This window comes from Parus major, chromosome 5, assembly GCF_001522545.3.
Source record: "Parus major isolate Abel chromosome 5, Parus_major1.1, whole genome shotgun sequence".
Lineage (NCBI taxonomy): Eukaryota > Metazoa > Chordata > Aves > Passeriformes > Paridae > Parus > Parus major.
The window spans coordinates 27,221,388-27,238,563 of NC_031774.1; the positions used below are offsets into that span (position 1 = coordinate 27,221,388).

At 36.4% G+C, this 17,176-nt stretch overlaps 1 protein-coding gene across 3 annotated transcripts in view; it reads right to left on the reverse strand.

Moving 5' to 3' along the window:
• SIPA1L1 (signal induced proliferation associated 1 like 1) overlaps positions 1–17,176 on the reverse strand; it is a 134,545-nt gene that overhangs the window by 41,972 nt on the left and 75,397 nt on the right. For all 3 annotated transcript variants that reach the window (XM_015630772.1, XM_015630768.1, XM_015630771.2), the window contains 4 exons: positions 12,991–13,165; positions 5,697–5,800; positions 4,437–4,594; positions 885–1,461 (listed from right to left, as the gene is read on the reverse strand). In XM_015630772.1, coding sequence (XP_015486258.1) covers positions 885–1,461; positions 4,437–4,594; positions 5,697–5,800; positions 12,991–13,165 — 1,014 coding nt within the window. The remainder of the gene's footprint in view (positions 1–884; positions 1,462–4,436; positions 4,595–5,696; positions 5,801–12,990; positions 13,166–17,176) is intronic.

Below are 17,176 nucleotides of genomic sequence, written 5' to 3' on the forward strand. Positions count from 1 at the left end.
AACCACAGGAATTTTAGAAGATACATGGCAGCACACAACAGAAAAACACATGGAGTTACACAGGCATCTCTGTCTTTTATACTTTAGTAACCAAAAAAACATTCTCCATTTCTGGCTGTTTCAGGAAACAGCAATATGACTTTTCAGTCAGAATGTGGTAGCATGGAGCTACTAGCACAGTAAACTGGGGACTATGCCAACTCTTCTATGTACCATGAGCTTGAATATCATCAAGAACAATTTAATAGGGCCTAGATTTCCTTTTTTTCTGGTTGTTATAAAACTACAGTTATGAAATTACAGAAAAGAAAAGAAAAGAGAGAGAGTGAAATGTAGCACATTCTTTCATAACTTAATTGGATACAAAATGAGCATGGACAGATGTTTTATAGGGAGATACCAGGATTCACTGCATTTTTAATTTATCACATGCATTCAGAGAATATCTGAAGGTTGCAGTGGGGATTGGGACTGCACCCTGCTGGCAACATAATAAGTTAGTCTCAAAGATATTGCACATTCATTTGAAACAAGATACAGCAAGCCTATAAAACAGAGAAAGGGAAGGAAAACAAGGAGAAGAAATAATCTGACACTTCTGTACTTGTGTGGGAGCAACTTCTGCATCTGAAGGACCTGGTCTTTTTAATATATTAATATATTTTTCACACACACACAGCCAGCTGAGACTAGTTGATATCTAATAAAAGTGAAAGCAATATTCAGCTTTGAGAAACAGAAGCAGGGAAGTCCTAGAAATTTAATTATAAACAATTTAAATAGTTTTAGGAATCCCAGGCATTATTTAAATTGAAGCTTTACTTGGTCGAGGGGTGAGAGGAGAAAGCAAAGAAGGGGAACCGAACAAGGGAACACATTCTAACCTCCAGCCTTTTGACGATCTCTTTGATGTCATCAATGTTGCTGATGAAGCTCTCCAAAGAAACACATTCACCTCTCTCATAGAATATTTTGATGTTTGTGTCCGTTGAAGTCCACCCTATCACATCTCGACAGGAGCAATTGAACACCACGCTTTTTGTGTCCTGTTCAATGAGGACTACAAACTCATTAGAGATGCCTAGGAGACAGTCTATTTCCATACCCTTGCTGTAGTCTTTTGCATGGACACTCCAGACAATAGCACCAGAACTATAGATCTCTGCTCCTGGATAAGGCTTGGACTTCTCCTTCTTTTTTGAAGCAAGCGAGATGAAGGGGAACTTGCCGGAAGGGTCAATGGGTGTGTTGGTGACATTCTTCTCTGCCAAGTCTTTCAAGTACTCTTGCCGGGTCCTGGTGGCCATCGCGCGGAACTTTTCTGATTTATGAGCAGCATTCTCTGCATTAATGACTTTGGCTAGCAAGAAGTCCCTGAACACATTTGATTTAGGAAACGTCACACCTTTTGGAATAGGTGGGCCAAAGGATGGTACATCTCTGGATCTTGTCACAGCAACACTAAATGAAATAAAAGAATAAGGAAGAAACATAGTGTTTCACTCTAGCCAAATTCAGCAGTTTTTGCTTACAGACAATACATTCCCTCAATTTTTCTTTTCTCAGCAATATGCCTAAATTTATATATCAGTGTTACCAGTGTGGAGGTTATGGCTCTCTACTGTATAAACAGAAAGCATGGATTTGGATATAGGCAGATTAAAATGTGCTTCAAGTACAAAAATGTAGGGGAGTTTGATAAGTAATCACTCATGTGTTCTGAATTTTGTTTGGTCGTGATATAAAAATTTGTAACTCACACTATTAGAAAGCCTAGCTTAGAATGTAGCTACTTAATGCTGAAAGGCTCATCTGAAAGCAGTGCCAAGTGTATGATCAACACTAGAAATATAGATTAAATGAACACATTAAAAAGATAAAGACAATGAAGTCATCTTACAAGGCCAGTTCCACAGAGAAAATCATCTGGTGACTGAATGCGTATGTGCATCACACTGTTGTTCTACATTTCTACACTGAAAACCTCACTAGTTGATACTGCATGTCAGTGATAACATAATTAGAGAAATTCCCCCCCAAAAATCAGATACTAAGATTTCAGAGTAAATCTTTTGCAGGGACATACAGGAACACCAAAAATAAAAATTAAGTCACCCAATCTACAACTGTGTCTTCTGGTTTTGAGCGGTAGGGTGTTATGTTTGTTTGTTCTGAATTACTTGGGGTGCTTTTTTTCCTTTGGTTTCTTCTTTGTTTTTTAATTATTATATTTTCTGGCAACTGATACTGAAAGATGTCATTACTATAATACTTCCTTCAAATGCATGCCAGTATATCTCAAAGTATGCAACAGGGGGTGCTCACGAAGCAACTATCTGACCTGAAGGGTCTGTTATTAACAATTACTGGATGCAGTGAAAACCTACCAGAAATTACCAGTAAGATTGTGTTTGATCCAGTATTCAGTGTAATGAATCACAGGGATAAGAATTCAATCTTTAACACATGCTAGAGAAGTTTTAAAAAGTGAGCAATGCTCAGAGATGCCAGACTTCTGAAATATTGTTTATCTTAGTTGGGAGGGAGAATCATTGGCCAAGACAGTGCTTGATTTTATTCCTTTTATGTAGTTTTTAAATATAAATTCCAGTACATTTTAATGCTATATGGTTTCCTGTTTTGTCTAGAATTATGAATCCATGAAACTGTTCCAAATAATTCAGTGAAAAAGAGGTCAAACTTGCTTTGAAAAGTTTCCTAGAACAACTTTTCATAATAGAATTCTACAAATTTAAATCAAGTGTTTGCACTGAGAGGACAGGGAAAAAACGTATTTCAATCTTGAAGACAGTACAGAGAACATACAATGTTCTGATCTTGTGTATCAAAATGAACACCAACATTCTCCCAACTATTTTTCATACCTGTTTCCCCTCTCCTTAAAATGTAAGCCTGTACCATCACTAAAGCAAAAATTACTATTAAGCAACCAATGAGGTTCTAGCCTTTGTAGTTGTAAACACTTGAAAAATGAGTTGATTCAGGAGTCTGAGGGTCAAAAACAGAACCCTCAGATACTTGAACTTATTACAGTTCAGCAAGTATCAACCTTTCCAATGTGTTTTAAAAGGGAGAAAATATATGCAGTCATATTACTTAAAGTAACAGGCAAAAGTAGATCTATGTTGTGATATGCAACTCAAGTGGAAGATGCATCTGCAGCCCTTGTGGATACATTTCCTATGTTCTCTTTGCTTCAAAATCATTTTCTGTACAGGGTAAGAGCTGAAACATATGTCTAAGAGTTTAAGAACAAGCTGTGTTCACATAAATTATGCAAGAGTTGAATTGTTCAATAAGCTGCCTGAAAAAAGAGTACCAACACAAACATTCTTAGTGCAGGAGAGTTAATATATGTAAAGTTCAGCATCAATTTCAGAAATGCTCTGTGAACTTTACAAAAAACTTTTGAGGAGTGAAAAGCCTTTAAGCCATCTATCTGTACTAAAAAAATAATGAATACACCAATTCATACAGAGCAGTCTTCGATTCTCCTCTAAATAAGCACTTGCCTTAATAATATTCTTAAGTGAATATTTGTATTTCAGGAAAAACAAGTTAATTCTAAGGCTACCTCATTTCAAGACACATGCTCTAAATCCACTCTGCTGACATTTTTTATTTGAAATCAATATGCTTTATAGAAGTTTTCTGACATCAGTCAACATTTAAAAGTGAAAATACTTTAGAGTTCAGTATATAACAAAGGTAAGAACTTTCACTGATAGTAAAAAGAAGTGTAACTCAAAAACATTATCTATATATGCTTGCAATTTAATTTTAAAAATTATACTAATAGGAATATAATCTTGCAATTCCTTATTACATGTTACTATCAATTAACATTTTCTATTTTAATCATATTAACTTTAGGGTCACATTAAGACTTTATTTTTTTGCTGCATAATTCTCTGTCATTTCTTTGGTGGACTGAAAGAGATAAGAAATGGAGATAACCTCAGAGAGCTTTACTTCTTCCTTAAAGCTAAGTCATACTTTTTAACTCCCTTAATTTCAAAAATGGAGCATCAACTTAGATGACCAAATTATCTAAGCAAAAAGTGGAAGTGTTTTTTTCCTTTGTTCTATTCTTTTCAATGCAAAAATATTCATCTAGTATAATCTTAATGAAGAGAACAGAAAGGGAGAAGGCAATTCTAAAATAATTTCCAAGTGCTGTGCGTGTATGTGCACGTGTGTGCGTGTACTCACATCTGACAGCAGCAGCTTCCTCACTGGCCAAGTTCCACCTACATATTCATGTATCTATTTACTCTGTAAAAGAGTTCTAAATATGACTCAAAACCTCCTTGATCCTCATCTTTCATTACATTTGCCTACTGAGAATTTTGGAGAAGAATGACGCTGGCTTTGCGCTCAACTTCCGTGTTTTCAGTGAATGCAGCAATAGCTACCTGTAACAAACGCTCTCAGTGCAGGGCCCGTGCACTCTCACAATGACAAAGACGTGCTGGAAGTGGGATCGAATGTTCTTTGGGCTGAATGGTTGTGCTCCAGGCTCCTGGAAAACTATTGTCACAATATCATTGCCAATATGTCGTTTTCTCAGAAGCTTTAATGAGGAAAGAAAAAAAAAAAAGGTTAAAACAGACTTTTCACAAATTTCCAATTATTTATTTCTCATTATTATAAATTGCTATTGCTCATTTTCTTTTCCCATGTGATACTTCAAGTGGAAAAGTGAAACAATTGAGGGTGATATAACAAGTACCAGAATTAGTTGTTTGCCTAATAAATTTCAGGCATAATTGTTTTCATAACAATTTCATTTCTATGTGTAGTATACAGGGCAAATTTATAAGGGAAAATTTTAAGCTAAACAAAGGGGAAAAACAAATCCTGTGAGTATCAAGAGTAATCAGTGATACATGGAAGCAGGAAAACATCCTCCATTTCACACCTTTTTACAAGCCAGTGGTAGGTTCTATTTCAAGCTGAAAATAAGTTGTCATTGTCTTTAAGACATGCTATAAATAATTTCCTGGTAGGCTTTTTTCACTAAATATAAGACTACAGTACAAGAGAAGGTGAGCTACAGAGCAGTAGAACGTTCAGTGTACAAAAGCAAACGTTCTATGTTATCTTTTATTGTAAAACAAAAATCCCTATTTTATTTGCAGAAGTACAAAGTGCCATTTCTAGAATAAAATGCATATACATCATACAAAACAATATGGCTTAGTGTTTAACAAGAGCAGGTACTTCAGTGGAACAAAGCAGTTCAGTTTTTTTAAAAAAAGGGAAAATAAAGGATCTTGACTCACATACTCTTATGTAGTGTGCTGGACCACCCACTCATTATCTCTGTGCATATTACAATTTGCTGTAGGCAAACCTGTGGTGTTTTTTTCAAGGGCAATTGACTTAGCTGTAGAAGGTTTAAAATTATTTAAAATCATCAGGTACACTGTGGTCCTTCTGACATGTGCTACTGACATTACTGCATACTATTTACATCAAAGTACTGCACAGTTAAATAGAAAACAGTCCAATGGAGAAAAATCTATAATGTACCTACAATCATCTGCTTTGCTCATCTCCCTGACACAGAGACAGCCACCTTTACTTTTGATTCCTTAAGTGTTTTTTTCCTAGCAACCAATAAAAGTTGTCATAAACACTCAATAGTTCATCTACTTCTGAGCCCATCTTACCTGTTGCTTGTTGTTTGGAGTATATGGCAACATAGTAGAAACGTGGAACATAATTTCATAGTCCTTGTATGTTGTGTACAGAGAGTGAGTACCTGTTGAATCAGCTGCAGTTAAAGAAGACAAAAGAATTATTTTTTAAAAAAAAAAATGTTTAAAAACAAAGTTTCATTATTATTAAAAAAAAATAAATATCAGCCAAGACAAGAATTTTTATTCATCCTCAATCCTAGATGAAATATCAGCAAGTAAGAACTTACTCAGAGTTTATTCACCTGCCAAAGTAAGTGTCACGTAAAGACAGCCTGTGCACTCTTAAATACTTTTCCCAGACAAAAACTTGTTAGGAATGGGGAATTTATACCAGAAGACCCTGAAGAAAGCCTACGTAAGTGTGAAAAATGACAAAAAAGTCTGAGAAATTTTCAGGCACCACCCAGTATTTCAGAATGAAACTGAACTGTAAGGAATGTGAAAAAGACTTCAGAATGGAATGCAGACAGATACTGAAAATGAATACCATGATCTCATGCATAATTAAACAGCAAAGGACCTATAACCCACCATAAGAACAGGATGAGTTCTCTTAAGCGTAAACATCAGGAGTTGAAATTAACTGAATGAAATTAGATAGCACCTTCACTACAGCAGCTGCTTTATGGACAGGAACAGTCCAAACCCCACAAAGGATGCCAGCATGCTTATAACTGATGATGGAAAAAGGCCACAAAAATTACATTATGATGCTGGTATATTAATCTAAGGTAATCTCACCTGTTTTGAGTTCTGGCCACCCTATTTTAAAAGTTAGAGAAGAAAGACAAAGGATCCAGAAACAGGCCACAGAAATAATTAAACATGGATGGAGAGACTTCCAAGTTGAGAGAAAATAACTAAAACCAGGTAAAGTTATCTAAATATCTAAAACTAGACACTAGAGATAAAAACTAGGATTATGATGTTTAGAAAGAAAAAAAAAAAGAACAGGGGGATAGTACTCAGTTTACAAAGTGTTAGTTGAAAATAACGCTTGATTACAGGCAAATTGTGAACATGTTTTCACTTTCTTTCACTCTTTAAAGTGACCTCAAAAAATATGCCAATAACTTAAGCAGCAGTATAGTTAAATATAAAATAGTGAGTATATATCTATTAAATACAACTGAAGCTCACAGTGCAAAAAAAGCCTGCTTTCAAACACAATGTGAAAAATAATGAGCTTTATATATGGAAAGGAAAGCATTCTGGCTATTCAAAGTTATGTAAACATGCTACTAAATTATATAATCACAGCTATTTATAACAATGTATTTTAAAAAGCTGTTAAAAACTCTATCTTGGCATTTTCATTAGCAGAGAAATCATATTACTAAGAAGATAACAGATTTGAGGTTTGTGATGCATTTACAGTAACAAATATACAGTTTATTTACCCAGATTTTGAGTATAAATGTTGAGAAGTTTGTTCCCTGTCAGATTCACAATAATAAAACAGAGGTAGCTTTACTGTAAATGAAACACAAAATGACCTGTAAAATGAAATGGAAAGTTTTCTATATTGTAGCCACATTGAGATTTTGTACTTCCAAATTACCTATCTATAACAAAAAGGGAATTAGAAACAAAATATTCCTACAATCTAAATATTAATTTTTAATTATTTAATAGTAATATTAAGTATGCTAATTATTTTCTTTTTAATGCTAATTAGAACACCAGGACAGCTGAAAGGGGTTAGTTTCATCTTGCACAGCCTCTCTCCTCTGCCTGCTAGCTGCAGTGCACACCCAAGGAGGACAGATACACCCAAAAGTCACATAAACATCAATGCAACTTCACAACAGCTTTATCTGTTGAACTGTAAATATACTGATTGGTACATCATCTTTTAGAAGGAGAGCATACAAAAATATTACAAATAATTGGAAAGAGAAGTGGGTGCAAAAAGATAGGGGTGTAAGACAGTGGCCTCCAAAGGGAAGGAGCCCAAAAGGTATTGGGGGAATAAAGTAATTCTGACAAAAAAATATTACAGAACACCTACATATTTATGCCAAACTTGTAACTTCTCTGGCAGGATTTAATTTTGGGCAGAAAAATATTTTCTGAGAACAGCATTGATTCTGCAATCTATATAATCAGGTTACAATCCAAATGACACATTTAGTAATTCCAGTTATTTCCAAGCACTTTACAGTTCCTCCTATTCAAATCCAACTACCATCACAAGTCCATATGCACTACAGATTGTGCATCTCTCTCACCATTCAGCTTTTTTGAAGTCCAGAATACTCTTCCTGAAGTACACCACCATAACTGCAGGTGTTTGCTTTAAATCAAATCACAGCTATTGCAATAAAATCCAAGACTGTGCACTGGAATAACATCCATCATTTCAAGGTCAAAACTGCAAGCCAGCACTGCAATCTATTTCAATTTCCTTCTGTTTAACAGAGGCCTGAGGGATCCTCAAATTCATTAGCACCTTTTTACACTGAAGACATCTCCTCTGGCCACCAGTTTATGGCATGATGCTTTCCCAGCCTTGCCCCATTACTGGATCTGGCTACTTAGCTAAGTAGCTGATCCTTTATCCCTTCCATCATTAATCACCTTTAAAAATCCAACTTAGTCTTTTGTTCTTCCAATAATTCACAGCTATATTCACAAGGATTACAGATTCACATTTGAAGTTGTTTTTTTCCCTAAGAACAATAGTGCTCACAACTGTGGCAGACACCCCCAGCACACTGCTGACTGAATCCACAGGACTGTGTCAGCCTTCCTCTACAGCAGTTTAACCTCTGTGCTAGAAAACTCTATAAAAACATTTATGAGTAGAAAATCTGACTCCCTGTTTCAAAGAAAAACATTCCAAGAAATTGTAGGAGAATGAAAAGTAAATTACACTGATAAGGCAGGACAACCATTACCACAACCTGCAGTAAGGCTCACAATAAAAAGCGTAAGAACAAATATTTTCAGAGCTTAATGTTGCTTCCCTCTACCTTTGCTTTGTCAGCAGCTGTCAACACTGCACTTCTATTATACACAAGGATTACACCAAGCACCCATGATCAACTTCTACAATACCTAAGTTGTTTTCAGACAGAAATGAAGACACAATCTTTTATTTTGTATCACACAAAAGTATATGTGCAACACAAACACAGAGAAATGCAGAAGCATTTTCCCCCATCCCTATTTCTGCTTCTTAAGCAATTTAACATCTTAAAATTTGTTGGTCTCCCAACAAAAGTCTCAGAGCCACGAGTGAGTCTATCATTTCCACAAAGTTGGAAAGATGTTATAGTATAGATAATAAAAGTTATAAAAAGGTAATCTATCTGTATTATTTCATTACAAGCATTGGGGTTTCTTGACAAGCCCTAAATGAAATGTCAATTTGAAGTCCATTCATTCCCTAGATTATCTATTTAATAGTTTATGGGTTTATATTCTTGTGTCTTAATCAGAAAATCATGCAGTATATAAACATCAGAAACCTACCCTTATTAGCTTAGTTTATAATCTTATCAAATTGATAAACCATGAAATTCCCAACTCATATTAATCAATTTCCCTTATTTTCCACATCAACCACACTACCACTCGGTTGGACACACAATCCTTGTTACCAAGCCTAGCATTATCAAGCTGATCCCACTTACCAATTTAAAGTATCAAGAAGCAAGACTAAATGAGGGGGAGGGAAATAAAGCATGCATTACAACTGGAAAATAAAGTAAAATGTCTCAAGTTATAATTTGAAAGATCACTGTGATGTTTATTACTTTAAAGTGATGCCCATAAGCTTCCTAGTCACTGTGGGATAGGTGACATTTTCAAGCTCTATTTCCTATCCAAAGTCTGCAGGCTGCCAGGCGATAGACTGTTTCCCCTCTGGTAATTCTAGAAATAAACAAACAAAACTTGAAAAGTAGCATCTCTTTTTCACAGTGGTACGGGCAGAGATCCAAAACTAAAGCCCTTGAAGGATCCAGTACACTTAAATAGGCTTCCAGTTAATAGTATGCATGAGATTCCTCCTTTTAAGGAATTGGCTCTGTTATGGACACTTACTGATTAGGACCCCAACTCTAAAAATTTCTAAGAATAACTGTTCTGAACCCATCTTTTGCTAGAGCAACTTTACTCTTCTAAATCTGCGTAAATTAAAAATATTGTGAATATTTCCATAGTACATATAAAAATAATTTCATCTCCAGGCAGAGAAAAACCTTTCCATGTGCAACTGCTTTTCACAGCTTGCCAAGTATTGTCAAAGGTACAGAAACTAGCAAAGTAATCTACATAGATCTGACCTTTCTGACAAGGCAAAGAAGAGACACTTGTTTTTAAGCACATCTTTGCAATCAACTGTCCTGTCACTGAACAGAATTCTTGTGCAAGAAAATTTCCTGAGTAGGGAGATTGCAAGAATAATTTCAAGACAGGGCTCTCTAGCAACAGAAGAGCAGAGAGCTGGAAGATGGAGCAGCTCACGTCCTAGCTGTATACCTAGCTGTTTCAACAAAACCTGTAAACCTAAGTCACGGTAAAAAACCACACTCCCCTCCTTTGCAGGTCTCTGTGTTAAGGCCAAGGCAAAAGGACTGACTGATTACTTAGGGTAGCTATGGAAAATGTATTGCCTGGCTGTACTCTGCTCTTGACATATTCCCCAACCTGAGATGCAGCTCTTGTGACTATATCCGGTCTTTAGCACTTCTCCTACCACAAGTGGCTTTCTTCCCCATTTCCTGTGCAGAATATGCTTTAAGTGTTTCCAAATGCAGCTATCCAAAGAGCTGAGTGTTGTCCACCTTCTCTTTCAACATTTCCATCTGTGCTTAGCACACAGGCAGAAAGGAGAACATACCACCATCAAGATCAATTAGAAATGTCTGCTGCCATTGTTCACATTTGCTGCTCTTTAAACCTACTCATTAAGAACTCATGTAGGCTCACATGTGTGGCTTTTTTCAGTAATCCTGAAGGCAATCTAACTTGAAAGATTTCAGACAACTTAAAGAGTTCCTAAGCAGCTCTGGTTGATGAGGTTCCACATATGTGAGGCTGTAAACCTTGACTGAAAGTAAATGTAGGAAATCCTTCATGAAAGCAGCAGTTTCCACTTAGAGGATTTCCTGTCCTCTATGGTCATACTGAAGTGTTCACATACAGACCTTCTGTACTTTTAGATACAGAATGGAGCAAGAGTGGGTCTACTGGGCAATGTGAAAAAGATATGCCAGCACTCAACATGGAGGAGAAATCTTCATTACAAGAAGATAATTCTCAAAACCAGGAGAGATTCAGTCAACTTAAAGGTTCCATTCAACAGGTACTAGATTGTAGTACATAAACTCGAAGGCTGACAAAATTCTATCCTCAAGTCAGAAGCAACAAGAAGGAATTCAAAACATCCCTGGAAAATTCTGCTGTTCAGAAGAAAATTTTTTTAAAAAGTACTTAGAAGACATATACAGCTTTCTTGGGTATATTTGAGCAGATGAATCAACCCAATCATACAGCATTTACACATACTAGAAATCAGTGTGTGTGGACTGACACCAAAATATGGGTCATTTTCCTTTTCTTCACATCTTAACTAACCCAGAAGAAAGGGAAGAGAAGATCTTGCTTTAATAACTGAAAATAACAAAGTCACAATATATGACTAAATAAAGTCTTATTAAGAAGAATAAATAAATGTCTTCTCTGTTTTCCATAGCCATTTGATTTTTGACCTAGCTTATTTTTATAACCAATAAAATGACAGTTCAGAGCTGTGCAACAGGAAAACTCACCTTGAGAATGATATGTATTTCCTACAAGAGAGCTGGTGAGGGACTTTTCCCAAGGACATGTAGTGACAGGAGAAGGGGGAATGATTTTAAACTGAAGAAGGGCAGGTCTATATTAGATGTTGGGAAGAAATTCTTTAGTGTGGGGTACTGGAACAGGTTGCCCAGAGAAGCTGTGGATGCCCCATCCCTGGAAGTGCTCAAGGCCAGGTCAAGATGGATCTTTCAGCAACCTGTTCTAGTGGAAGGTGTCCCTGGCCATGGCTGGGGGGTTGAAATGAGATGATCTCTCAGGTCCCTTCCAACCCAAACTATTCTATGTGTCTATAAAATGCTCTCAAGGAAGGAGCTACAACAGAGGGAATATAAGTACTGCAAGTGTAAAAAAGCAGGCTCAATGTTAAATATGTGCAAAATAGGTATTAATTAAGGTTTAAAACCAAATGAGGCTTCAGAACCCTCTGAGGACTGATGATCAGACTGGTCAAGAACAGCCTGAGGAGATGGCAATGCAATTGCTGTAGGAATTAAGAACAGAATATAGAATGACGGAGGATTAAAGCACAGCAAGGTACTCTGTTTGTGCCAGGAGACCCATGACAAGACCACAGCTTCTGCTGCACTAAAGCTGATGAATGTTTTTCAGCTTTCATGAATCAAACTCCTCATTTCATTCCCTTTGCTACAAGTGAACAAAATAGCAAAAGATCTCCATAGGAACTGGTTAGCTCCAGTACTCACAGAAAAGGAATACAAGACAAAACTTCCCCAAGTAATTTAAACAGATCTACAAATTGAATGCAGCATGTGCTAGCTGATAAACAGGTATTTCACATGACTGATTCCAAATGCAGGGAGTTTCTTTTATAGTTACGGTCACCCAAGATCATCTTACCACTGCATTTTGTTGCAATATGTTTTACAGTTAGAGCTGATAACATAGCTGCCAAATCCAGTTTAATTTCCATAACTCAAAAAAGAAAAAGCACAGAGGGAGGAATACATTTGACAGGATGACTAAGACAAAACTGCCTAGAAGAAAAACTGCATGCAACAGACATCAGAAAAGCAGTACATCAACCTTTCAAGGTGCAGCGACATAGATGGGTTCATGAAACATTTTGGAGACAGTCTATAAGTGCATCATTAAAAAAAAAAAAAAAGACATACCAGCTGTATTGATTAGCCTTAAGACAGCACACTGATGATAGATTTGCAATACCAACTACTGTTTGTTCTTAATTACTGGTTTCTTGTAGCTTTATTGATAATTTCATACCAAATGAGTACCAAACTCCAATTATTATCAGAGTTGAGAGACCATGTGAGTATTCAAATTACACACGTGCTCTGCTTTCACTTATATTAAGCAACTGCCTTCCTACAGCAAAGATGCTATTTTTAAGAACTCTCTTGAAAAAGACAGTTAGCAGCCATATCAAGCATTTTGTTCACTTAAGGGGGAAAAAAGAATGAAAAAGTCTTACTTTTTGTATCCAGTTGAGCACGGTACTTATCAAATCCCTTGAGTCGAACACGCTCTCCCAAGAGCTGAAGAAACTCCTCAAAGGCTGGACCTGCTGATTCGTTATTATACATTTCCTCTTCTGTGCTTTGCCCAGCTTTGCAGTACATGATACCCACTTTAAGTTGGTAACTTAACTGCAAAAGGAAAAAGATTAAAATTTTATCTGTATACCAAGTGATGAAGCAACTTATACACTGAATTCACTTCCCACGTTTTCATAAACCCATAGTTCATGAATGAAAAAATACCTAATATTCGTTCTAATTTCAAAAGTTAGTCTAGTTCCAAATACTCTAATTGTTTTCTATTATAACTGCCTTGATGATGAGATTTAATCTGAAGATGTCAAAATGCTGCCTGAAGGGAAACAAACATGAATGTTGCTTATTTCTAGGAGGACAACACTGCAGCTTGCAAGTGAATGTCTAACACTGAACCACATGGGAAGCACTGGCTGAGTAATGCCAGGAACTTGACTTTCACTCAGGCTGGCACCATGACTGCCATCCTATGCTAAGCCTTCCATGCAGAAGGGTAGGGCACATCATGTGCTTGTTTCTTAAACAAGTGACAAAATTAACTCTCTCTCATTTCAAAAAGAAGATAAAAATTATTCACCTTTTAGCACATTCATCTGCTAGCAATCATGAAGAACTCCATGACATTCAGTTGGTCCTCCCTGACTTAAATATGATGATAGTAACAAAAAAATCAGCAAAATTGAAAAATGCTGGTCATACCTCGAAGGTACTATTTACTACCATAGATCTTCAAATACACTTGTGGTTTTAATTTTCATTTTCCCTCTAATTTGGAAGCTTATATTCCTAATACAGCAGAAGCTGAAGATGTAAATAAAGTAATTTTTTACCCAACCATAATTGTGATTCTTCAAAGCAAACTGTTCCTACCAATTCCAAATTGATACACACACACAAAGGGAGTATACTGTCATCATTTACATCTGGACTACAGATAGACAAGTCACAGAAGGGAAGAAAGCAGCATCCACAGCCATTTACTGCTGTCTCCAACAAAACCAATTTCACAGGCAGGAACTCTGAAGGAGCACAGGGAAGAGCCTTGGAGTGTATGCATAAAATGCATCTGGAAGAAATGCATCCTTATTGCCCAGTAAATAATCTTTCCTCCCATACATGAATTTTTGCAGAGGCTCTATTTCAAATAAACCAGATATGCCAGTATGAAATCATAAGAATCTATCACAACTGGCATGAGATTTACAAGTTTGGGCTACAGGTTAGAGGGAAGTGAAAACAGTTCTTTGCAAGGGCACCAGAAGCAAAGTTATCTGAATGTACTGTAATTTGCTCTCAGAAGATTCTATCCCAAGCCATGAGGAAAAGGATTTTGAACTTGCTAGGACGATGCGGACACATAATGAAACTGAAATTCACTCATTTTAACCTATTATATTTATGGTGACATAATTTAAAGAACACCCTCAGAAGTGGTCCTACTGTGTCTCTAAAGAAAGTAAATTTTAAAATTTAAAAACTCTGGAAATTGCTACTTTACTGTTTCTTTACTACCAAGGACAAACGATGATGGGGATAAAGTATTAGCAACAGGAAAGCAAGGAGGGAAAAAGAAGAGTAAAGATAACCTGGCTTCTTTACTCCTGCTGAAGAAGTCATATATAATAAGTAACAGTTCAAGGCTGCTTTTTCCCCCAGTACAGAATAGCCCGTATTTTATCATCTGACACACTACTTGCAACTTCTAAACATGTCCAAATTTCTTATAACAAAACTCAAGTACAGCACAAAATCATGAAATGGTTTGGTTGGAAGGCACCTTAAGGATCATGTAGTTCTTGGAGTCCTGATGTGGGCAGCAGGGACACTTTCTACTAGACCAGGTTACTCAAATCCACATTTAACCTGACTTTCAACACTTTGAGGGATGAGACATGGCCAGCTTGGCAATCTGTCCCAGTGCCTCCTGCTGACATGTGGTGAGGGAGGAGAGAGGAGGGAAGCAAGGAAGGGTGGTGACAAGTGGCACTGCTGCTGTTCCTACGGAATGACTGCCATCACTTTGAATACCATCAGCACCAGGTCCTGTCTTGGACCATTCAGGCATCTGCTGCTCAGATGTGCCTTCTCCAGTCCCACAGAAACAGGATGGATCCAAGTGCTTCATGGGACCAACACCTTAGCTGTACTGCTAACTACAATAACTTCTAGTAATTTCACTTAAAGAAGTTAGGACAAAGAAAATTATTCCCATGCAGCACACTTGCACTGTTTAAGCTTCAACTTTAGGTGAAGGAAGTATTTTCAAGGGCATAAATATAAATGTGATCTGCAGCACCAATGAGCAAGCAAACAACTGTGTTTTATTGCTTTGAAAATGTCAGCCTAAGAAACTAAACAAGGACTATGCAAAGAGCAGGATATGCCTACTAGCTGTGCTTTTAGATTTGCTAATTTTTGGAAAAAAACAAAGTTTCCTTAAGGACAACACAAGTTGGCATTTCTGAATCAAAAAGAGCAGATCTGGAGAAAGGCATGCAGTCTCATTATTAGACCTCCTTCTGATAAATCTGCAGTCCTTAGAAGTGTATTAACTACATGAAAAAGCTAAAAAAGAAGTTGAAGCACAAATTCTGTTGTGGTAAAACTACTAAAGTAGCATCTTCATTTTAATAATCTGAAAGTATTTACATATTCATATATGTGGGAAAAGTGCACTTTAAGTATTTATCTAGCACCCAGTCAAGACAGCAAAAAGTGTATCCTGGATTTATTCAGTCAGCAAGTTTACATTATGAACCAGGAATTATATTAAGAACCAAGTGACATTTTTCAGTATTTCTGTGAATGAGGAATTGCTGTAAAGATTAGCTTCAACTGAAATAAATCAGTAATTGCCCTAATATTCAAAATTTTAAATCATATTTGGAAGCAAACTTACAGCAACCTACCATGAGCTCTGCATTCAAGACAAAGATTAGTAGACAGTGATTAGCAAAGAAGCTAGTGCAGCCCTAGGAAATTATTGGATTGCTGTTCAACACAGAACCATTCAAATTAATGCATTTTAATAAATCAAATAAAAGAACAGCTAGGTGACAAGCAATGTGGACCATATGTACGAACAGCAGATGTTACCGCTCTAGCAATCTAAGAGGAAGTAAGGAATGAGCAACTTTCACATTCACCACCAGTACAAAACTAGGGCAAGAAAAATATTCCCATTCTAACACTGAATGACATATGCAGATATTGAAAGAGTAGAAGAGACAGAGCTCAGCCATAAGAGTGATATGAAATGCAGAGAAAATATGTTGCAGTGAAAGACTTGAAAAGTGCAATCTGTTTAGTTTATCATAAACAAGACCAACAGATGATATAATCACTGCATACAAAAACCTTTGCTGGAAAAAAATTCTCACACCAAAATGACTTTTAAGATGTAGCAGAGAAAAATATCAGAAGTCTTAAAGCTGAAGGCAGATAAATTTGAATGAGTGTAAATTCTTCAATATAAAAACAAGCAACTGCTTTAAGACCTCACTCAAATATAAAAAGATATCTTATTCTAATGAAAACTGATGCATACAAATTTGGCTTGGTGAAGGGATTCCTGAGTGAAATTTAATGGCTAAGTCAGGCTCAGGTGACATTATAATCTTAACTCTTAAATTTACAAAACATTTTATCTGCTATATCAAACAGGCACCTGTTCATGCTGTAATGAAACAGTGTGACACTCAGCAAGAAGAAGTGATCAACATTCTGTGTACTTAATTAGTAGAGCAGCTGCTACCCAATTTTTGTTAGCTTAGAATTGAAAAAATGCAGCTTCTAATTAGTACAGAGTGTACTTATCTTTTTCAGCTAGAAGTGTCAAACTGTTTCATTACCACAAAAACAGAAAATACTTTGATGCAGATAATAAAAATTTAACTGTCACTTGCCCTTAATGATTTTTAAAAGTTGAAGTATTAGAAAACCATACTATGGGAGCTTAATAACATATAGGATATGAACTAAGGATAATTTAACCTCACAGTTTTGTTAGATGTCACAGAATCAGAGTGGTTTGTGTTGGAAGGGTACCTGAAAGATCATCCAGCTCCAACCCCCCTGCCACAGGCAAGGACACCTCTCACTAGA